This window comes from Chiloscyllium plagiosum, chromosome 7 (genome assembly GCF_004010195.1).
Source record: "Chiloscyllium plagiosum isolate BGI_BamShark_2017 chromosome 7, ASM401019v2, whole genome shotgun sequence".
In the NCBI taxonomy this organism is placed as follows: Eukaryota; Metazoa; Chordata; class Chondrichthyes; order Orectolobiformes; family Hemiscylliidae; genus Chiloscyllium; species Chiloscyllium plagiosum.
In genome coordinates this window covers 85,714,891-85,740,137 of record NC_057716.1, presented here as the reverse complement: position 1 = coordinate 85,740,137, position 25,247 = coordinate 85,714,891, and the positions used below count along the sequence as shown (strand labels likewise).

Below are 25,247 nucleotides of genomic sequence, written 5' to 3'. Positions count from 1 at the left end.
ATTCAATTATTGTACTCTATGCTACTTTCTCCCCACCCCCCTCTCATTTATCTCTCCACCCTGTAGGCACTCTGCCTCTATTCCTGATGAAGTGTTTTTGCCCAAAACGTTGATTGTCCTGCTCCTCTGATGCTGCCTGAACTGCTGTGCTTTTCCAGCACCACTCTAATCCAGAATCTGGTAAACCTTCTTTGTTTTCCCTCAACAGCCAGAGCATCCTTCCTCAGATTATGAGACCAATACTGCAGAAGATACTCCAGTAGTGGTCTTATCAATGCCCTCTACAGCTGCGGCAAGACATCTCTGTCCCTGTACTTGATTCCTCTCGCTATGGATGCCAACATACCATTTGCTTTCTTCACTGCTTAGAGCACCTGTATATTTACTTATTAAACCTCACCCTTTCAATAATAATCTGTCTGCTGTTTTTGCTAACAAAGTGGAAAACCTCACATTACCTACATTAAACCGCACCTACTATGTATTGCCCACTGACTTAAAATGTCCTCATTGCTGTAGCTTCTCTGCATCCCCCTCACAGCACAGCCTCCCACCCAGCTCTGTGTCATCTACAAATTTGAAGATATGACACAAAGTTAGCTCATATAAATTTTTCATATATGTTGTGAACAGCTGGGGTTCAAACACCAATCCCTGTGGCACCCCACTAGTCACTGCCTGCTACTAGGAAAAAGATCCCTTTATTCCTACTTTTTGTTTCCTGTCATCAGGACACTATCTTCAGTCACATGAGCTTTAATTCTGAATGCTGATCTCTTATGTGGGATCTTATCAAAAGCTTTCTGTAAACTCAAGTCAACCACAAACACTGGCTCCCCCTTATCCACTCTATTTCTTCATTGTCAAAAAAATCCAGCACATTTGGCAAGCATGACTTCCCGTTCAGAAATCCATTTTGACTCTGTCCGATTCTATCACTACATTCCAAGTGCTCTGTTATTACATTATTTATAATGGAGGCTAGCATATTTCCCATATCCACTGCCAAACTAACCAGTCACCGTTTTCTCTCGCCATCCCAGCTAAAATAGCAGGGTTACAGCAGCTATCCTCCAATCCATGGGTGCTGTATCAGAGTCTATAGCATTTGCAGGTGACCACGAACTCATCTACTATTTCGCGGGTTAATTCCTTAAGAACTCTGAATGAAGGTTACTGGGCCCCGAGTATTTACTCCTGTTAGTTTCCCAATACTAATTCCTCCTTCCCATTAGATCCTGAGATCCTGTACATTTTAGATTGCTATTTGTGTCTTCTTTTGTGAAGTGAGAACTAATATATATATTTAATCAAAGTGTGAATCAGCAGGAATAATAAAACTACACAATCTATGCTCCCATGTTGATATCTTTCTAGTTACAGATATGATGCTGAACAAATAATGGGAAAGGCTGCTGAAGAAATCAGTAAATGTGTTCAAGGATCAACCAGATAACATTTGCGCAGATAGGAGGAAAAGGTGAGAATTAGATCAGTTTTGTTCACTTTCAATTGGTTTGATTATTGTTGCAAAATATTTCCCAGAATGGATATTTTCTGCTTTTAGAAACACACATTAAAACGCAAATCAACTATTTACCTCCATAGTGTGCGTTTTGCCAGAGGATGTTTGACCATAAGCAAAAATAGTTCCATTGTAACCATCAAGCACATCTGAAAAAGAATGACATATTAGTATGATTGAAAATGCAAAAATATAAGTATAAAGTTTAACATGAACTTGTTCAAATCATGTATGAGTGCTAAATTACACTTCCAAGATAAAACATAATCTGCCTACACACAATAAATGTCACTCTACTTCAGAAGTATGGCATTGCAGGTTATGCACTTTGAGGCATCTAGGATACATGACAAGTTGCTACAAATCTTGCTTTAAATTTACAAAGTTTATTTTGAATTATTAAATATTTACCTGATTGTGAGACATATTTGTAAATCATTAAATTTTTTGAACAGCGGTCCATCTTGGGCAAACTAAATATGACTTTTCTTGAAGAACATTAGAGGAATCAAACCTTTCAACATCATTCAATAGCTAATTATCAGATGCAGCAAATAACATTGTGTGTGTGACTTACATGACAGCATTAAACAAAAGGCAAAGAGAGTGTCAATGGGTGTTAATAACAGAATAAAAGTCAACTTGCAGTTAGCAAAACCATGAGAAGAAGCACTGTGGCAGGATGGAGAATATCAAATGGAGGACAGTCTTCATGGTCTGAAATTGTTGAACTCAATATTTAGACCGGAAGGCTAGTAAATTGCCAAAGTGGAAATTGTGTTCCATTCCTCCAGCAACTTATTGAGTGCTTTTAGCAAAAACTGGCATCTATAAGCACCCTTTTACCTATCTTGCTCGTAACCTCCTCAAAATGTTCGTATAAAATTATCAAACATGATTTCACCTTCGTGAAACCATGAAATTCAAGAAAACTTCATGTTGACACTGCCTTATCAGAGTGATTTTGTAAATCACATCGTTAACTCTTTAATAATAGATTCCATCTTTTTTTTACCAAAACACTGATGTCAGGCTAATAGTTCTTTAATTTGTTCCTTTCATTAGGGATGTTTGATTTAGTATTTACCTATCTGCTGTTTCCCAAATCTAGGGAAAATCACAACCAGGGTAATCACTACCTCTGCAGAAACATCTTTTAACATGCTAGGATGTAGCCCATCAGGGTAAGGGGATTGGACAATTTTCCATCCCATTTATGTTGCCTGGAATTTATTTTTCAAAACCTTGTATTAATTAATTGCTCATTCTCATTATCGCCTCAGATCCCCACTACTTCTGGTATGTTTATTTGCTCTGCATTACTGCCAATTCCTTATTCTCCATTACAAGTTCTATCTCAGCTTCTAAATTAGCAATAACTATTTTCACTACTCTTTCCTTTTATGTGCAAGAACTCTTTCAATCTGTTTCATGTTTTTGCTTCTTCACATTCTAGTTTCTTCCTCCTTATTCTTGCTTTTTTATCAAAAGTTTTCCAAAATCCTTAGGCTTACTTTTGCTCTTCTCAATTTAATAAGTCTTTTCCTTCAACCTAACACAATTATTAGCCTTCTTAGTTAGCCATGATTATATCGGTTTTCCCATTGGCTTCTTAAATGCATTAATGAAAAGTACTGACATTAGAATTATGTAATATTCCCGTTGCTCATCCATCATACATCTTAATCTAATATCCCAGTCCATCCTAGCCAACTCACCTCTAATGTCTATAAACTTATAAAGTTCAATACTTAACTTTCACATTTTATGCTTGCTAGAAGCTGCATATAATCATGCACATGGCCCAGTCCTTCCTCTTATTAGTTCTAATCCCTACCCAAACTGATTCTACTTTCTGCTCTTCTAAATCAAGATACTTTCTCACTTTTGTTCTTATATCACTCTTTATTTTAAGAAGCAGGAGCATGAGTAGGCAATTCAGCCCATCAAGCCTGCTGCACCATTTAATTTGACCATGGCTGATCTCAGCCTGGCCTCAATTCCACTTTCCTGCCTGCTCCCCAAAACCCTTTATCTCATTACTAATTAAAAACCTCTTAACAAGGCTATCTCACTTACTTATACATTTTGAATGTCTTTTCAAAAGTAGCTTAGAATATTTACTGGTGCCCATTACCTTGTGCAAGACAATGTGCTCAAATGAAAAGGGAAATATTAGTATATAATTTCGGTGGAAGCTTGGAACTTGAGATTTCTGGCTCAAACTCTAGATTTGGCAAAGCGGTCAAGTATTCCTCATAATTCCCTCTCCAAACTCCATAAATTGACTTTGTTTCAGTGGATTGGAGGCAAAAATCTGTAAGATTTACCTTTAACAATCTGTTTTGCACACGCATTGTAAACTTGCTCCTGGGTCGTGTTTGGAGAAAACACTTTGTCAAACACAAAAGGTTTTCCATGCTGGAAGAAGAGAAGGAAAGAAGTTCACATTTTAAAAATTCTGAAAAACAAAGGTGTTCAAGCATAATATTTATTCACTGACACTTCCTATCTAACTCTGAAAATTATGCAAATCCACATTCATTGGTGAGCCTGGTTGAACAGTCGAAAAAACATTGTATGAAAATATCCATTACATCCACAGAGCATCCATGATTTTTCAAAATTTCTTAAATTACCGACATTTAGAAAAATATGGACTAAATAGCGATAGGCAGCATGACTTTGCAGGGAGGTTGTGTCATGCAAACTTTATTGAGTTTTTTAAGGAAGTGACAAAGATGATTGACAGCAGGACAGTAGATGCTGTCTACATGGACTTTAGCAAAGCCTTTCACAAGGTCCGTCATGCCAGACTGATACACAGGGTGAAGTCAAATAGTATCTGTGGTGAGCTGGTAAGATGGATACAGAACTGGCTTAGTCATAGAAGACAGAGTGTAGCCATGGAGGGGTACTTCACAGACTGGAGATCTGCAACCAGTGGTGTTCTGCAGGGATCAATGCTGGTACTCATATATATAAATGATTTGGAGGAAAATTTATGTATTGCAATTAATAAGTTTGCAGATGGCACAAAGATTGGGGGAGCTGCAAATACTGAAGAGGATTGCTCGAGGAAACAGTAGGATATAGATAGGCTAGAGACTTGGTAAGAGAGATGGCAATTGGAATTTAATCCAGACAAATGCATGATGATGCATTTTGGAAGGATCTATGCAGGAGGGAAGTGTACAGGAAATGGTAAAGCCCTTAGAAGCATTAACATACAGCAGGATCTAGGTATACAGTTCCACAGTTACTTGGAAGTGACAACACAAGTGGACATGGTTAAAAAAAAGCATTTGGCATGCTTGCCTTCATTGGGACATGTAAATTTCAGAGTATAAAAATTGGCAAATCTTGTTATAGCTGCATACAACTTATGTTAGGTCACACGTGGAATACTGCATACAGTCCTGGTCACCACACTACCAGAAGGATGTGGGGGCTTTGCAGGAGGTACAGAAATGGTTCACCAGGATGTTGTCTGGTCTGGAGGTTATTAGCTATGGGGGAGATTGAACAAACTTGGTTTGTTTTCACTTGAATGTCAAAAGGTGAAGGGCGACCTGAAAAAAGTTTACAAAATTATGAGAAGTATGGATACAGAATCGTTAGAATCGTTTTCCCCAGGGTAGAAATGTCAATTATTAGGTGGCATAGGTTTAAGCTAAAAGGGGGTAAATTTAATAGAGACGTGAGAGGCAGGTTGTTTTTTTTTAAACACAGTGAGTAGTAAGTCCCTGAAATGGGTTGCCAGTGGAGGTGGTGGAAGCAGATACAACAGCAATGTTTGAGCGTCATCTTGGCAGATACATGAATAGGCAACAAAAAGAGGGGTATGAACTACAAAGAGACAAAAGGTTTTTAACTTTGAAAGATGTCGTGTGTCGGTGCAGGTTTGGCAGGCCGAACAGCCTGTTCCAGTGCTCTATTGTTCTTTGTTCTATGCACATCATTTATGACCTTCATTAATTTCAGTTCTACAATACAATCTGAGATATCATTTAAAATATTGGTGTCATACTGACTAATGTCATCATACCCACATGATTTCTGATTAGTTATACACATGAATTTCTATCTAAATTTGTGCATAAATGAAAACAAAGGTGTGGAAAATCAAAAAAATACAGCAACATTTGGTGGCGAGAGAAGAAGTCATTGGACTCAAAATAGTAACTCTGATTCTCTCTCCAGGATACAGCCGGATCTGCTAGGTTTCCCCAGCACTTCCTGTTTTTCTTTTAGGAACTGCAATATTTTGCTTCTAATTAACCACAAGGTGTAGGAGCAGAAATCCATCATTCAACTGATAGTGTCAGCTCAGCTATTCAATAAGGTTGTGACTGATCTAATAATCCTCTACTCCATCTTTATGCCTACAACCCTTGATTCCCTTGCTGTTTAAAAATCTGTCTACCTCAGTCTTGAATGTACTTAATGGCCAATAACTTTAACTTGCACACATACTTGTTGCAGGTGTAGTGTTTAACCCAGTGCTGTCTTAAGATAAATTTGACAGGGGTTGAGTTGAAATGCGCCAACCTGATTTTTTTCTTGCTGTAAAGAACGGCATTATTAGACAGTATTTGTAATAATCTCTCTTATACTCTGCACAGGATGTAGGTCAAAATGAGTCCTCGCCCCAGCCTCAATAGAAAATTCTGCACCAATCTGACACTTACATTTCCCATACCAGTAAGCACTGAATACACTCTTCAACTTGTCCGAGACTGATACACAATGACAAGGGTAAGGGATCTTATAATTGTCCACAGTGGACAAGTAGTAAAAAGACAAAAGACATCCTCAAAAATTTTACATCAGATCCAGTTGCTTAGGCATTGAAGAGGGAGTGGGCAGGGAATGAGGGTAGAAGTTACATAGAATAGGCTGGAAACGTTTTGCACAAGGCAACACAATCACGTTTATGCAGAAGAACAGCTAAGAGCTCCAAGTTGTCTGTTTTTGCTCGATTTTGCTCGAAGCTAGATTTCAAGGGAGTTATTGATGGGACAGCCAGGACAATATAGTGTTATGCTTTGAAAGCAAATTCCTTGTTGTTTTTTCATTTTTGATCAAGATAATTTTAATCTTATGCAGATATAACCCAGGATGATAATTAGACATCCTAAAACTACTGAATTCTGTAATAGAGAACTGTTTGCATAAAAAAAGAGCAGCAACCAAATGTTACATAGCCATACAATACAAAAAAGTATCTGCATAATTATCTAATGCCACATTCAACCCTTCCTATAAACAACCTAATCACCAAAATAAAATGTGCATGACGAAACAAAAGCGTAATCACTTTTTGGAAAAGCCAAATTAAATATCTGTACTGTTCAAAAAGAAACCCACTATGAATTACCCCATCAGCAGTTAAGCCTCTAGCTGCAAAGTACAAAGTCAGAATGGAGGCTGTATTTTTGAAACGCTTCCAGGTAATCTGCAATGCTCAAAATACTGCAGTTGCCTGATCACAAACACACTGAACACTGCACAAGTGCTGGTTACCCTGGTCTCCCTCCAGTATATTTACACCAACAAAGCTGCCTTGGAAATGAGGAGATTTCTAAATCCATCAAATTGCCCAAAATCCCATGCCATTTAAATTAGTGAATCTTTCAAAATCGCCTCATCATTTTCATTTACACCACTAATGATATTGCTATGTGCTGACGTGAAACTATATTGTTAAATCAACCTTGCACAATGTGAAAAATTAATTACACATTTGCTGCCCTTTGTGAATAAAATGTTTAAAATGCATCATCTTAATGAAATAATACTTGATAACACGCAATGCAGAGAACATAAATTATTCTAGACACTTCACATCATAAGCAAATGACATGAAGAAAACAGCATTCAGCTCTCCTTCCTATTCAGTGCCTTGTAAATGCTTTGACACAAACCACCGTAGAAAGCTTCATTATTTGTTTGTACAGTATGTTGTTTCACAAGGCTTAACAGGGGATGTAATGCACAAGGCAAGTAAATGTGGACAGGATAGATTTGATCCTGTTTTGTATTCTGCTCTGAACACAGCAGGCTATGTCAATCAAATTCCCAAGTGTAAACAGGTAGTTTCGCATAGCCATGCAGATAAAAATATCTCTGCCTATGGCACATTAAAAATGATTACTTCTCAGAAATAAGCCAGATGAAACGGAGTTTCAATCAAAATACGCATATCTGATTTAAAAAATTAATTAAAGTTGAAACATTTATATTCATTGCAACTATTTCATGATTAACACATTAAGGCAGATTGAGTATTATTTATCTGTATCATCTGTAAGTCGCTGCCAATTCCATGAAAAGCACGTGCTAAATAAGGTCATCTGAAAAAAGCAATCGTGGGTCAAGCACGCACAACTCTATGAGATAATCAGGACTCTAACGTAGAGATCATAATTACAAAGTTTGGAGGCGGCACCACCTTTGGAAACGTAGTAATGAATGAGATTATAACAGAATGCAAGGAGTGCATAGATAAATCAATGAAATGGACAGCATATGGCAGATTAAATTTAATGCAAAAAAACGCAAGTGATTCAATTTAGGAAGGAAAATTGACCAGAGGTGGGAAGTAAATGATAAAATTTTGAAGAGACTGAATGAACAGAACTTCCTGGGATTCACTCCTGGGAAGGTGCCGGGATCCACTCCCGGCACCTTCCCTTGCAACCGCAGGAGGTGCAACACTTGCGCCCACACCTCCCCCCTCACTTCTCTCCAAGGCCCCAAAGGAAACTTCCATATCCGCCACAGATTCACCTGCACCTCCACCCACATCATCTACTGCATCCGCTGCAGCCGGTGTGGCCTCCTCTATATTGGGGAGACAGGCCGCCTACTTGCGGAGCGATTCAGAGAGCACCTCTGGGCCACCCGGACGAACCAACCCAACCGACCTCTCCGCCTCCATCCTACTCTGACCTATCACCCTCACCTTGACCTCTTTCCACCTATCACATTTCCAACGCCCCTCCTCCAAGTCCCTCCTCCCTACCTTTTATCTTCTCCTGCTGAACACTCTCTGCTCATTCCTGAAGAAGGGCCTGTGCCCGAAACGTCAAATCTCCTGTTCCCTGGATGCTGCCTGACCTGCTGTGCTGTTCCAGCAATAAAGTTTCAACTTCCTGGGATTCACACTCACAAGTCTTTAATGATAGCAAGACAACCTGAAAAAGTCATCAACAAAGCAAGAGGATCTTCTGGTTTTCAAATAGGGACATGAAGTAGAACAAAAGAAATTAACGCTGAACCTTTATAAGGCTTGGGCTAAATTTTAGCGAAAGTAGTGTCCAATTCTGGGCACCGCACTTTAGGAATAGCATAAAGGTCATGGATAAAATTCAGACAAGGTTAAGCAGAATCGTACCAGCATTGAAGGGTTAAAACTTGAATTGCACTTCCTAGGAGAGGTGTTTGGAAGGGAAATTTACGAAGATGTTCAAAATTGTCAGGAGCTCTGATAGAGATGTTGAAAAGCTTCCAATGACAAATAGATGGTAACCAGAGTTAAAATAATTGACAAATAACTGAGGAGGTGGTGGGAAGGTGATGAGGAAAATCTTTTTTACACAGTAAATTTTGATGATCTGGAACAAATTGCCAGAAAATATGATGGAAGCAGATTCATTATTAACTTTCAAAAGGGAATCAAATCTCTACTTAATAAAATTGCATCTGCAAGGCAATTCAGACCAAACTAAGGAATGGGACTAATTGCAAGCTCTTGTCCACGGCAGTACAGGCCTTTGTTCCAAAGAGTCCCTACCATACTGTGTGATTCTAACTACCAGATGAAAAGATATTCATGCATATTTTGCACTCAAACAATCTCTTCCCGGCCCCACACCCCCAAATCATGTAAAGGAACCCGTTTTTTAATCCTAAATTTATTCTGGTTAGAGAATAAGAAGTTTACCTGTATCTGCCTGACTCTGCCTTGACAGAGAAAGGACCAGAACATTACTTCAGAAATTATTTTAAATAGGCATTTGCCAAGTAGATATTGAAAAACAAAGAACCTGTTCTAGACTAGCATCTCAGTTATCAGAAAAAATCATTTACGGAAATGGTGAGATTTTCTGCTTTTTCCTCCCTTTATCTCCCATTTCCAAGAATGGCTTGGGTAATAAGATTAAAGACACATTTGTTGAATGCATTCACAGTGAACCATGTATGAACCACAATGAATACGTTCCAATAAAAATGACCAAGAAGTAGCAAATGCCTTGGAAACCCTTAATATTTGGCTCTAAAAATTGATCATCAGTTTCCCAGCCAAGATAACATTCAGGTAGAAGCACAGACACAAACCAGTTGACTTTCCCTGGTGCAAACTGGATGAGAATCACTAAATGAAATAAACTTTTCAAAAGCTTTACAAGTAGCCAGTTCATTGAAATCTTACTTTTTAATAAATTTATTGCCTGGTGAAATCTGCATGAATACAACTTTACCAAGTCCAGGATTAACAAGTAGCGATATCCAGCTAGTTGAAAGAAATAACTATCTGCAAATTGTTTTTGTGTCATGTTGTCTACAAAGCAACAGGAAATACAAGTGGCAAATCTCATGAAACATGTGCAGATTACTGCTTCTGGAATTTAAATATGCAAATTATATAAAGAAATCACATGAACTTGCCTGTTTCTTTCACCGCCCATAAGAAAATTGAGTTGGTATTTATCAATCATTTATCCAATTTCAAACAGATAAAGGATCTTATTTTGAATATCACACATAATCCACTCTAAAACATATCTGTCATTGATCAAGAGGTCTGTAAACAGCAGAACTGCATAACAACAATGAATGAAGTGTAACCAAACTCCTGCTTACCAGAGCATCAATTAATGAGTTGTGCACAAAGTAACTACTGTAATAATAAAATGACATTCACCATCACAGGTTGAGTGTTGGTGATTATATTGATAATAGCCATCAGATTATTTACAATAATCAGAATCTAAATCATAAGCACAACAATAATTAAATGCATCACAATATTCAAATTGTAGCTGACGTTTGTTAAGTGTCTGCAAACCAAAGTTACTTCTAATATTCAAAATAGGTAACTAGATTCAATACGATTATGTTCACAGTCTGTATTCCACACATTATGTACAAACTTTCAGTGTTAAGGTTGTTCTATTTGTGAAGTGCTCCTAAATAAGGCAAATTCTGTTCATGTGTAGGCATGCTGCTGCAGCATTGACCAGTTGTGCTGTCTCTGGGATATTCTACCTTGGATTCTATTGATGTATTTGATGAGCAATCATTTGTGTTTTGTTCTTCTTTCTTTCACAGTTTGTTTTGCTATTTTAGCAAATGTACTACTAATCTCTGTTGTCATAACTTTGCATGAACAGATCCTGTGCTCAAATTTGTTAAATTATCTCTTAGAAAACTTTTACATGAATTACATTTCATCATAATTTAATCTTTCTTAAGTTTCCCTTCTCATCTTCTAAATACATATCTAAGCCATCTTTTAAAGCTCTCCAGAATATTCCAATATCTTCCAATTTTGATTGCAACTGTGCATTACACAATTAAAATATTGAGACTGGATGTTACTTACCTACTTAGCATCTGTAATGACATCTATATGCTCGTTATGCTGAAGAAGTTTTAAACAATGCAATCTGGGTGTTGTGGACCAGACCAAGCCCCCTCAAAATATATTAGTAAGATAACCTAGACCCTAACGTTTTCTTATTTTCAAGGCAAGTGCCAGATGTTGTGTTCTGGATGCAATCTGATTGGTCAGTCCACCAATCTTGAAACAAAACACACTTTATTCATACACTATAGCTAAAGTACATCAAAGGAAAGAAGAAATTAGAACAACTTAACTCTATTGGAAAATTTAACAGAATTATAGATTATTTAACTATTGTTAAATAAGATTATTTAACTGTAGTTAAATAAGATTATAGATTATTTAACTTCTGCTCCAATATAATAATACCCATAAACACACCCTTGTAAAGGCAAATGCAGTAAAATAGATGGTCTCACAAGCAATTCTCTCGTCCAAGAGGAAAATTAAATCAAGAGAAAATTTGAGACAGAGAGATGTACTGCAGCTTCCAAACCCAGTTTCAAGATCCCAGCAACTGCTGCCACTGAAAAACTAAAACTAAAACTAAAAATTGTGATTATGTGGGAGCTTGACCCACCCATTCAGGCTGCTTCTATTGTTCCCACTTATAAAAAAACCCAAGGCCTCTCTGTTTACTTTATTGGATTCAAATAGCCAGCTTGTTGCCACTGTCTTAAAACCCCTCTTTTTAAAAAAAGGACAAAATGCACCTCTGAAAACCACAGTATTGTCACATGGAAAAAGTGATTGTGAATAAAATGTTCACATCTGACCAGAAAATTGAAAATTTCATGCACTTCATCAGGAGTTTGGATAGGGGAGTCAGGGAGAAAATCTTCCCAATGGCATCTCTCTTGGCTAATTTCTGTTGCACTTTACCACATGCTATTCAAGGACGAACTCACAGAATCTACAGGCATCACTCGCATCCATTTCATCTTTGTAAGGATGATGTGGACCAGGGCAAGCACTGTTAGTCTGGATCAGTCCTGCATTATTCCTCACATTTGTCCTGGTCATGGTAGATAGTGAGGCAGGGGAATGAAAAATTGGTGCCCGGCTGTTATGCTGGATGTGTCAAAGTGGGATTTCCTCCCCACCCTACCCCCGTATTAGCAGTGGGAGCAATGACACCAGACCATAGTAGCCTGTTCCAAGGTTGCTACCTGGATTAAAGCAGTTCCGAGCATCTGGAGGAATGCCCGGCATTGTAGGAAGATCTTCCCCATTCTGCTGCCACCTTCTCTTAGATACCTCACACTCAGTCTATCTCTGTTCCTGCACGCATCCCACACCAAGACTGTTGCTCTCCATCTTTTATTGTTGCCCGAAATATCTTTCCTCACTCTCTGCTACCCACTCCAAACCCTAACATCACTAACCTAGGCATCGTCTCACCGATAATAATAGTTGAGCCACCCACTTTCAGCTCCTAGAATGCCTGCCCCTCTCTCTCATTCCAGCAGGAAAACAACCCGCAATAAGGCAGAAGGAATCAAGATGGGAGGTGTGCTGCTCTCTATTCAATTCTTCACCCCTTTTGAGAAGAAGATCCTGAATGTGACCATGCAGGAGAGGACCCAGAGTGCTATCAAATATTGCCCTTTCCTTAATGCGCCAGGAATTCCCTGAGCAAAGACTATCCTCTTGGAACAAAAACAGAAACGGAAACTGACAAACAAAGCTCGAAAAACTCATCAGGTCTGGCAGCATCTGTGCAGAGAAAGTAAAGTTAATGTTTCGAGTTAACACGTCTTCAGAACTGACAGTAACTACAATACGATAGTATATATGCTGAAGGCAGGGTTCGTGGTGGGGAGAAGGTGTGAGGAAGACAGGTGGAGATGGAGCCCAAGAAGAGAGAATGAGAGTTATGGAGACAAAGGATTGATGGCAGTAAACTAGGGAGAAAGAAAAGCAGATAATAGGGACAATAAGTAGGTGCAAATGGGTTGGCTGTGCTGAAAATAGTCGCAGTCATCTCAGGGCCTGAAGTGTGGGATGTGTAAAGGACATGGAAGGAGGTATTCAAGTTCTAAAGTTATTGAATTCAATAGTGAGTCCTGAAGGCTGCAAGTGGAAGATGAGATGCTATCCCTATTGACTTTTTTGAAGTCTGCTGATAACTATGACAAGTTTCCTGGCTTTGTAGTTGGGCTAAACAGCATGACAAGGCAGCAGTAATAGGAGTAAAAACAATGACTGCAGATGCTGGAAACCAGATTCTGGATTAGTGGTGCTGGAAGAGTACAGCAGTTCAAGCAGCTGGAGGAATGCCCAGGAGAGGACCCAGAGTGCTATCAAAGGTTGCCCTTTCCTTAATGCGCCAGGAATTCGCTGAGCAAAGACTATCCTCTTGGAACAAAAACAGAAACGGAAACTGACAAACAAAGCTCGAAAAACTCATCAGGTCTGGCAGCATCTGTGCAGAGAAAGTAAAGTTAATGTTTCGAATTAACACGTCTTCAGAACTGACAGTAACTACAATACGATAGTATATATGCTGAAGGCAGTAAAATCCGACGTTTCAGGCAAAAACCCTTCATCAGGAAGCAGTAATAGGAGTCTCTATCTCTGACTGAGGGGGCAATATGTTAGAGGACAAGATTAAAATAACTCTACAGAAGCCGATATCCCCTCACCAAGTCACCATTTATATACACTTGGAAAGCCTCTGACACTGATCCAGCTCCCTCAGAGTCAGCTCTCAGAGTGAACAGAACCTTTGACACTTCTGTTTATATCAGTTAGCTAGGGGTCCCTAACTGGACCAGAATAACAGCCCTAGTCAGGGAACTCATATTCTCTGGCTCATTACAATTATTGAGGCACGGCAATTCAAGGTGGGGATGCTGTGGACATTCAGAATGGCTCAGAATAAGCGAGCTATCTAAGAACAAATGAAGAGACCAGAAAAGCAGCCTGGTCCAGTCCATGACATGGGTGCATGCTCCTGAGCTAAAGAGTCTTTGATGCAGTATTATAATTCTAATTGCTGCTTCAGTCCAAGATGTTGTCTTGAATGATGTTGTCTTGAATTGCAGAATGGTCCTCTGAGTAGTTCAGTGAGGGTTCTTAGAGGCTGGTTCATGTTGGATGCCGATATATGTGGCTACTGCCCATGACATGTCCCAAGATGTTGGTGCCCAATACCTAGAATAATAGAGGAATAATGTGCCCTGGTCGATTTTGCAAACATGAGCCTTAAAGGAGGTAAAGAAGTACAGAGGTACTTAACAGCCACTTGATGGCTACTGAAAGTGCATAATTATGAGGCCAAAAAGGTTAATAATCAACCTGCAAATCCATCAGATATGTCGAAGGAAGATGGTAACATTGGGAGTGTTTCTGATTAGCCAGATCCATGTGCTAGCTGCACAGTCTCTCCACATTAAAAAGAAGCTCCATATACAGATTCTCACTCTGAGTCAGTGACTACCATACAGACAGAGCAACCTGCAAAATATTTCCTAAAAGAACAGTTTTACACCAAATTTGATTGTTAAACTGTCTATATTGGGAAAGTTGACATTTGCTGTAAAAATATTTATTTTATGTCATGCAGTGAATGTACAGGTTGTAAGTTAAATTTTAATCTTGAATTTTTTTAAATGATAATTTAAAATATTCACAATGTACTATGCTATTTTGGATTTTAGACATTTTTAAATGGGCACTCAGAATACAAAAAAATTTAAAAGTAATAAGATCAGACTGAACTGATTTCCTCCCCATACTTTAGATAGTCTACAATTAAGAATAATTACAATTTTATAAAATATACATAGCAAAGTGATTGATTTGCTTTGTTAAAATTAATCTAAATAGGACATTGTATTAACTATTCTTAGGACAGCTGTTACACTTTCCATATTCATACAATAATTTCACAATAATATTTGCTATAATCAGTGCAGGCTTATGGATTATGATCACTTTTGCATTGGTAAAGTAAAAGAATTAGCAGACCACTAACCTGTGAAGTAGTCATTGGTTCCCATTGGTTGTTATACAATACAATACAGCACAGGAACAGGTCCTTTGGCCTCCCGAACCTGCGCCAATTCCTAACACTCACTTAGACCCTACTTTCTGCCCCTGTGCTGTTTCTATCCTTTGTTCACCTCCTGTTCATGTGTTTATTAAGATAAGTTTTCAACTTTGCGAACATGCCTGCTTCCACCACCTCCACTGGCAGTGCATTCCAGGCACCCACCACCTCTGTGTAACACATCTCCCCCCACAGTTCTTCTCCAAACTTTCCCTGTCTCACCCTGAACCTGTGCCTCTTGTAGTTGATCTTTCTCCCTGGGAGAAAGCTTCTCATTATCCATCCTATCTATGCCTCTCATAATTTTGTAGATGTCTATCAGGTCGCCCTCAGCCTCTGCATTTCCAGTGAAAACAATCCAAGTTTATCCAAACTTTCCAAACAACTAAAACCATCCAGACTGGGGAACATCCTGGTAAACCTTCCCTGAAGCCTCTCCAAAGTGTCCAAATCTTTTTTGTAGTGTGGTGACCATAACTGTACATAATATTCCAAATGTACCTAACTAAAATTTTATACAGCTGTAAAATAACTTGCCAATTTTTATATTCAATGCCCCAGCCAATGAGAGTAAGCCTGATGTATGCCTTTTTGACCACTTTATCTATCTGTGCTGTCACTTTCAGGGATCTGTGGACCTGTACATTTAGATCCCTCTGTACATCAATGCTCTTAAGGGTTTTGCCATTTATTGTATAATTCATACCCAAATTTGATCTTCCAAAATGCATCACCTTGCATTTGTTTGGATTAAACTCCAACTGCCATTTCCCAATACCAGGTCCAGTATAACACCCTCCCTTGCTGGACTATCCACATACTGTTTCAAAAAACCCTCCTGGACACGCCTAATAAATTGTATCCAAATCCGTATCCAAACCCCTGGCACTAAGGGAGTCCCAGTCAATTTGTTACAAGTATTTTAAACATTTCATAATAAGAATAAAGTTAATTTAATTACCCTGTTACACAAGGTGCACTAATTAGCCCTAAAGACATCATAGCCTATGCTGACTACTAAGAACCATGAACAAGTCAAATGCAGCATGTACTGAAATTCAAGCCCTGATACTATTGGCCATCAGTATCTGTTTATTATTGAGTAGGGCTCTTGTGGCACAGTAGTCACCCCCCTACCTCGAGACCATAAGGTCCGGGTTCAACTGCTCCAAACATGTATTGTAATGGTCTAAGTATGTAGTTTAACAATACAGTCAGTTCTGCTACAACACATGTTTCTTCAACGCAAGTTGGCTTTAATGCAATTGAAGAATTTAGACCTTTACTTCTAGATTGTGAACTTTCCTTACCTGTATTGCCTATAACGTGATTCCGACCCCATTGGTATAAATGGCGTAGTTTTTGCATGATTTTGTTTTAATTCAAGATCACACGAGAACAGACGATCGCATTATATTAGAACTGTCTGTATCTATACTTAGGGTTCTTGTGGCACAGTGGTAGTGCCCCTAACATTGGGCCAGAAGGCCAAGGTTCAAGTTCCACTTGCTACAAAGATGTGTCATACCATCCCTAAACAGGGTATCTATATTTGAAATTAGCCAAACACACTGTCATCTATTAGCCTACATGTAATTGCTCAATTATCAAAGATTGGTATGCTATCCAATTAATAATGGAGATCAAACTAACTTGCAGGTTTTTGAACAAGTTCGACATAATGCCTAGATATCCTACAATAAATTCATATTCTTTCAAGGATTATTTTCAGAGGCACTTTTGTAGGGAAGCTTCAGTGTTTAATTAATCAATGTCATAAAAATGTTACAGATGCTTTACAGAGGATTTATAACAAGGTGACAGTATCCATGGATTAGTGGATTGTTAACTAGGGGTCATGGCCTGAGGATTTTAATTAAAATATGTAAGAGTTCTTTCCAATGACAAGATTATTAATACAAGAAGCATTTTACAACACTCAGTAAGTGGACAAAAAGGAAGAACATAAAGGAATAAATGGAGAGAAAGAACAAAGAGAAGTATAGCAGCTGAACAGAGCTTCAGCCCACCAAGACTGCACTGACACATGAAGCTTTTATAAACTAAAAACCTTTTTATGCTGTCTGTATTCCTTCTACTCCCTAACTATTCATATACCTGACAAGATGCCTCTTAAACGTTGCTATTGTATCTGCCTCCAACACATCCTCTGGTAGCACATTTAGGCACTTATCACCCTCTGTGTAAAGACTTTGCTTCTCACATTTCCTTTAAACTTTCCCTCATCTATCTTAAATTGATGTCCCCTAGTAACTGACATTTCGACCCTGGGGAAAAGACTATCGATGCCTCTCATAATTTTGTAAACTTCAATCACGTCGCCCCCTCATCAAGTGATGTTGAAGTGAAAACAAACCAGGTTTGTCCAATCTCTCCTCCTAACTAATACTGGCCAAACCAGGCAGCATCTTGATAAGCAGTTTCTGTACTCTCTTTAAAGCCTCCAACTCCTACTGGTCATGTGGTGATCAGAACTGTATGCAATATTCCAAACATGGCCTAACTAAACTCCTATCTCGCTGTAAGGTGACTTGCCAATTTTCATATTTTATCCCCTGCCTGATGAAGCAAGCATGCTATATGCTCCTTGACTACCTTATCCACTTGATTTGTCATTTTCAGGGAACCATGGATCCCTATGCCTTGATCCTCTGCATTCTGATGCTCCTGAGGGATCTGCCATTTACCTCTTGAATTAGATCTCCCACTTTCCTCTTGAACTAGATCTCCCAAAATGCTACATCTCACATTTGCCGGGATCAAGTTCCACCTGCCATTTCTTCGCTCCATCTTCAGCCTATCTATATTCTGCTGTATCCTCTGGCAATCCTCCTCACTACCCACAGCTGTTCCAATCTCTGTGTCATCTGCAAGGTTACTGAACATGCCACGACATTCTCCTCCAAATCTTTTATTTCTATCACACATAACAGAGGTCTCAGCACTGATCCACAAGTAACAGAGGTCTCAGCACTAAGACCTACAGAGACACTACTAGTTACAGATCTCCTGTCAGAAAATCACCTTCCCACTGCTACTCTTTACCTTCCATGATTAAGACGATTCTGAATCCATCTTACAAGCTCACCACAAATCCCACGTGACTTTACCTTCTGTATCAGCTGCCAAGAGGGACATTGTCAAAGGCCTTGCGAAAGTCCAATTAGATAACATATATCCCCTGCCCTCATCAATTATCTTTGTCACTTCATCAAAAACTCAATCAAGTAAGGCACAACGTTCCCTGCTCAAAGCCATGCTGCTCATTACTAATAAATCCATAGTTTTCCACGTGAATAAATCCTATCTCTAAGTATCTTCTCCATTAATTACTCTACCACTTACTTAAGCCTCATTATCCTGTAATTTCCTGAATTATCCCTGTTGCCTGTCTTAAACAAATGAATAACATTGGCTATTTGCCAGTCCTCTGGGAGCTCCTCTGTGACTGAAGAGGATGCAAGGATTTTGTACAATGCCCCAGCGATTTCCTCAACTTCCTCCCTCAGCTTTCTTGGATTTGGGATTTGTCCGCCTTAACACTTTTCTAAACACCTAATACCTCCTTTTTTAATATTGACATGCGCTAGAATATCAAATTACCCCTCTCTAGACTCAGTATCCACCATGTCCTTTTCCTTTATGAATACTCAAGCAAAGGATTTGTTAAGGATCTCATCCACTTCCTCAGGCTCCATGGCTTTTTTTCCCTCCTTTGTTCTTGAATTCCCCTAGCTACCCTCTTGCTCCTTATATAAAATGCCTTGGGATTTTGCTTAATCCTCTATGCCAAAGACATTACATGGCCCCTTTTCGCTCTCTTAATTCCTCGTTTGGGTTCTTCCCTGCTTTCTTTACATTCTTCAAGGTCTCTATGTGTCTCAATTTCCTAAACCTTTTGTATGTAAAAGAGAGAAAAACCTAATTAGAATAACAACAAATCAAAAACACTATATTTTATGAGTCTAATAACATCCTCTGTAATGTTAATATATAATTAATGTTGTTATCTGTAGCAATCATCATGTCTGCAGGATGTTTGTGTGTGTGAAGACAAATTAAATAAACATTCTTCTTTGTCACTATGTACAACAGAAAACATTGCCTTATCACATTGTTTTTTCTTGCTCTGAACTCAGGTGAGGAATAACAGAGGGAAAGCAAAATAAAGAAGAAATCTGTCAATTACCAACCTACCTTGACTGTGGAAACAACTTCTGATGAAGCGCAAGCACAAAAAATGTAAATTTCATTTCATCCCTTCTCATGTTATGTACAAATCGCATTGCCATGAGAGCAACACTAAAATAACTTGGATTTAATTAGGAGTTTAATATACTCTCAGAACCTTCCAAGAAACTTCACACAGCATTAAATTTTTTTGTGGCGTTGTCACTCCTCCTATGTTGATGGTGCTAGCTAATAATGAAATATTTGAGGAGAAAGTGAGGACTGCAGATGCTGGAGATGAGAGCTGAAAATGTGTTGCTGGAAAAGCGCAGCAGGTCAGGCAGCATCCAGGGAACAGGAGAATCGACGTTTCGGGCATAAGCCCTTCTTCAGGAATCAAGAAGGGCTTATGCCCGATAACATTCCTGAAGAAGGGCTTATGCCCGAAACGTCGATTCTCTTGTTCCCTGGATGCTGCCTGACCTGCTGCGCTTTTCCAGCAACACATTTTCAATAATGAAATATTGACCAGCACATCAGGAAAACAATGTATTTTAAAATCCTACCAAGGGATTTCTTTTACAAGAAGCTTACAATGTACATTTTGGTGCCATTATTTACTTCAGGTTCAAGATCCTATCTTTTTAATGGCTATGGTTAGACTGGGAGAATACATCTTGGGACTTTCAGGGCTTTGATTTTGGTCAATTTATGGGCCCTATGAATACATATTCCGAATGTTTTGTGTGGAGTGGAGTTCAAAAGTATATGTGTGCACTGAACTTATCGCATTGAATTAACACTCACAATATTAACTGTCAGATTTAATTGCTTAACTGACTTGTTAGATCTGAAAGGAACAGCAAAGAAGGAATGGAATTGGTGAAAGAAGTAGTTGGTTGGATTAACTGGCCATTCTGGAGGAGTTAGCAGTGTTCTTAGGCATCTGGTTCTTCTAGGTGATAAGAGGTCACTTGTCCAGAAAGATGATATTTAAGAAAATTTGGTTAATTACTTCAGTGCTTCTTGTATATATTGCTTCCAGAGTGTCAATGTTGAAGGGATTAAATATGTAAAGGTATGAAATGGAGTAGCAACTATCCCCTGACCCATATTGTAAGGGTGTCTTGAAGCCACATTTGGCCAAATGCTACTTGACACAAAGGGCAGTCACCCTCACTTGCTGCTGGCATTTGACTCTTTTGACCATGTTTGGACCATGGCTGTAATGGGGCCAGTGGAACCCAAAATGAGCATCAGTGAGCAGGTTATTGTTGAGTAAGTTCCTCTTGTTAGCACATTTGACAATATCTTCCATTACTTTGCTGATTATTGAGAGAAGGTCAATGGAGCGATAATGAATTGTTTGGATTTGCCCTGCTTCTTGTGGACAGGATCTACCTGGACAAGCTTCCACATTATCGGGTAGATGTCCATGTTGTAACTATGCTGAAACAGCTTGGCTAAGGGTGCGGAAAGTTCGGGAGCACATGCCTTCAGTACGACTGTCAGAATGTTGTCAGTAGCTTACCCCCTGTATTCAGTGCTTTTAGCTCCTTCTTGATAACACGTAGAATGGATCAATTTGGCCAAAATTTGGTTAACTGAAGTGCTGAGCACTTCTAGACAAGGTCAGATGAATAAAAGGATTGTTTAAGGAAGACATCACATAAGTCTTTCCTCCCTCATTGATTCCCTCACCAGCGAATAGTTATGTCTTTAGAACTCAGCTTGGTCAGTAATACTGCAAGAGCCAGTTTGGTAAGAAGACATGAAGACTCTCACTCAGATTATATTCCATGACCTTATCCTCAGTATACACTCCAAAACTGTTTTCACCATGGAGGGAAATGGTGTCGGTGGTAATCAGCTGCAACTCTTCTTGCCTATGCATGACCAGATGCCAGTAGACTACATGGGGGGGGGGGGGGGGGTCCAGAATCAATGTTCAAGATTCTCAGGGCAACCCCCTTATGATTCATTACCGCTGTTAAACCAAGCTTGGTGACGTTGGTGTCTGTAAGGTATGATGCGTATGATGCCATGAGAATAGTTATTCCACTCTGTACCTCCACTAATGTTATCTCCTGTATCCATTACACCCAATGTGATTTCCTCTATATCGGGGAGACAGGACGCCTACTTGCAGATCGTTTCAGAGAACATCTCTGGGTCACCCGGACCAACCAACCCCACCGCCCCTACAGTATTTTAGCAGACCATTTGGACCATCAAGTCCACACTGCCCCTCTGAAGAGTATCCCATCCAGATTCACCCCATCCCTGCAACCCTGCATTTCCCATGGCTATTCCAGCCTATACATGACAGGCAACCTAACATGGCGGAGAGATAAATGAGAGGGGGGGGGTGGGGGTGGGGAGAAAGTACCATAGAGTACAATAGGTGAATGGGGGTGGGGATGGAGGTGATAGGTCAGAGAGGAGGGTGGGGGAAGGTAGCAAAGAGTACAATGTGTGAATGGGGGTGGGGAGACTGGATGCCTCCTAGCAGAGCGCTTTAGGGAACATCTCCGGGACACCCGCACTAATCAACCACACTGCCCTGTGACCCAACATTTCAACTCCCCCTCCCCCGAGGACATGCAGATCCTAGGCCTCCTCCACCGCCGTTCCCTCACCACTCGACGCCTGGAGGAAGAACGCCTCATCTTCCGCCTCGGAACAATTCAACCCCATGGCATCAATGTGGATTTCACCAGTTTCCTCATTTCCCCTTCCCCACCTTACCCCAGCTCCAGCCTTCCAGCTCAGCAGCGCCCTCATGATCTGTCCTACCTGCTTATCTTCCTTTCCACCTATCCACTCCACCTTCATCACGACCTATCACCTTCATCTCCACCCCCATTCACCCATTGTACTCTTCGCTACCTTCCCCCACCCTCCTCTCTGACCTATCACCACCATCCCTACCCCCATTCACCTATTGTACTCTATGTTACTTTCCCCCCACCCCACCCTCCACCCTGCAGGCTCCCTGCCTCGATTCCTGATGAAGGGCTTTTGCCCAAAACGTCGATTTTCCTGCTCCTCAGATGCTGCCTGACCTGCTGTGCTTTTCCAGCACCACTCTAATCTAGACTTTGGTTTCCAGCATCTGCAGTCCTTGTTTTTACCTAGGCAATCTAACATTGCCAATCCACTTAATTTGCACATCTCTAGACTGTGGGAGGAAACTGCAGCATCCAGAGAAAACCCATGCAGACACAGGGAGAATGTGCGAATTCCACACAGTCAGTTGCCCAAGGGTGGAAATGAACCCCAGTCCCTCGTGCTATGACGCAGCAGTGCTAACCACTGAGCCACCTTGCCACCCCAGAAACTCTCCGCCAATTCAAAGATCTACAGTTACAAAAACATGTTTTGCAGTGCACCTTTCATACAGTGCGAGATCGGCCACAATCAGGAACATCATTTATACTTTTTGAATACTTGCAGCTAATCCAAGTTCACCTTTTGTCTTTTTCATGGAAACGTTCTCACACAGAACCAATCGCTGATGGAACTGTTACTCAAAGCTGCAGCATGATGCCACTGAGCTGAGTTTGTAAAGCAGCATAAAACTTTCACATTCCAAAAACTGAAGAGTTGCTTTCACTACAGAGAACAGTGCTTTAATCTAGGCAAGATCCTCAAGGCTGAAGCCTTCTGTTAGAGGATTATAAGTACTATTAAGTGAATTCTATTTAATTGATCAACTTAATCTCAGAGAAAAAAATTTTAAAATGCTCTGAGATATTCACTCAATCAACCCAGAAGAGAAAACTGAGAAATTTATACGTTTATACTGAATTTATAATGAAATCCTTTAAGACTATAATTAAAGTACTCTTAATGTAGAGAACTATACTCAGCATCTAATATATGCAATTCGAGGATTTCCCAATGCTGACCACATGTGCTAAAAATGGAAAGGAATAATGCCCCAGTAAAACACACAACCCCGCAAATGAGCAATAGATCTTCATGAAAAATAAAAGGTAAGAAGTTGTTATTTGGTTTTACAAATTTATTTCGTACTCAAGATAATCACTGCACTTTTGTGGCATTTTTACTATATGAAACTCCCAAGACTTTTCAGAGAGCAAGAACCGAAATGACAAGCAGGAGGAAGAACTGGGAGAGGTGATTGAATAAACGATCTATGGAAGAAAGGAAGGTGCAGGGTACAAAGAGAGAGTCAGCAGAACAGGGCTTAGGCAGTTGAAGTATCAACCACCAATAATGAGCAACGGCCAGGAGTTTGGTGTGGACCTAATGAGGGAAGCAGTTCTACACCCACCCCCCAACAGCCCACACCCCACTCCTGGCACCTTTCCCTGCCACCGCAGCAAGTGCAAAATCTGTGCCCACAGCACCCCCCTCACCACCATCCAAAGCCCCAAAGGATCCTTCCACATCCATCAGAAATTTATCTGCACCTCTGGCAATGTCATCTACTGTATCCGTTGCACCTGATGTTGTCTCTTCCACAATGGGGAGACATGACGCCTTTTTGCAGATCGTTTCAGATAACATCTCTGGAACACCTGCACCTACCAACCCCACCGCCCCATGGCTGAACACTTCAACTCCTCCTCCTACTCCGTCAAGGACATGCAGGTCCTGGGCCTCCTCCATCACCTGGAGTAAGAATGCTTCATATTCTGCTTTGGGACCTTGCAACCACAAGGGATAAATGTGGATTTCAACAACTTCCTTATTTCCCCTCCCCCCACATTATCCCAGTCCTAATCCTTCAACTCGGCACTGCCCTCCTGACCTGTCCATCACCTTTCCCATCTATCCGCTCCACCCCTCCCGACCTATCACCTTCTGCCTCACCTTCATCCACCTATCGCTTTCTCAGCTACTTTCCCTCCCATCCCCACTCCCCTCCCATTTATCTTTCAGCCTCCCTGGCCCACAAGCTTCATTCCTGATGAAGGGCTTATGCCTGAAACGTTGATTCTCCTGTTCCTCAGATGCTGCCTGACCTGCTGTGCTTTTCCAGCAACACACTCTCAACTCGGACCTCCAGCATCTGCAGTCCTCACTTTTTCCTAGTTGATTAGAACCTTATCAAACGCCTTGCTAAATCCATGTACACCACATCCACTGCTCTAACTTCATCAATGTGTTTGGTCACATCCTCAAGGAATTCAATAAGGTTTGTGAGGCATGACTTCCCTCTCACAAAGCTATGCTGACTGTCTCTAATAAAAATCTATGCTCTTCCAAATAATCATGAATCCTGTCTCTCAGAATCCTCTCTAATAATTTGCCCACCAGTGACGTAAGACTGACTGGTCTGTAATTCCGAATGTCCCTATTCCCTTTCTTGTGACCAAAATAATTCACTTTATACATTAATAATCTAGATGAAGGAACTGTGGATATTGTTGCTAAGTTTGCAGATGACACACACATATTGGTGGAAGGATAGGTGGTGTTGAGGAAGTGGGGAGGCTGCAGAAGGACTTGGACATGCTAGGAGAATGAACAAAGAAATGTGCACTATCCCTATCAGCCCTACCCTCACTTTGGCCATCCTCTTGTTCCTCACGAGAGTAGAATGCTTTGGAGTTTTCCTTAATTCTACCTGCCAAGATGGACTCATGGTGAATATATTTCTCATCCCCATTTTCCTGCCTTCTCCCCATAGCCCTTGATTCCCTTATTAATGAAGAACCTATGTTTTAAATACACTCAAAGACTTGACCAACACAGTCTTCTGAAGCAATGAGTTCCACAGATTTACCAACCTCTGGCTGAAGGAATTCCTCCTCATCTCAATTCTAAAGAGTTATCCCTTCACCCTGAGGCTGTGCCCTCAGGGCCTAGTCTCT

The 25,247-nt window shown here is 40.2% G+C and overlaps 1 protein-coding gene across 1 annotated transcript in view; it reads right to left on the bottom strand.

Annotated features, from left to right (window-relative positions):
• Window positions 1-25,247, bottom strand: part of LOC122551741 (kinesin heavy chain) — a 204,646-nt gene that overhangs the window by 124,782 nt on the left and 54,617 nt on the right. Inside the window, exons 2-3 of the mRNA XM_043694135.1 lie at window positions 3,856-3,946; window positions 1,601-1,674 (exon numbers count right to left, since the gene is read on the bottom strand). Coding sequence (XP_043550070.1) covers window positions 1,601-1,674; window positions 3,856-3,946 — 165 coding nt within the window. The remainder of the gene's footprint in view (window positions 1-1,600; window positions 1,675-3,855; window positions 3,947-25,247) is intronic.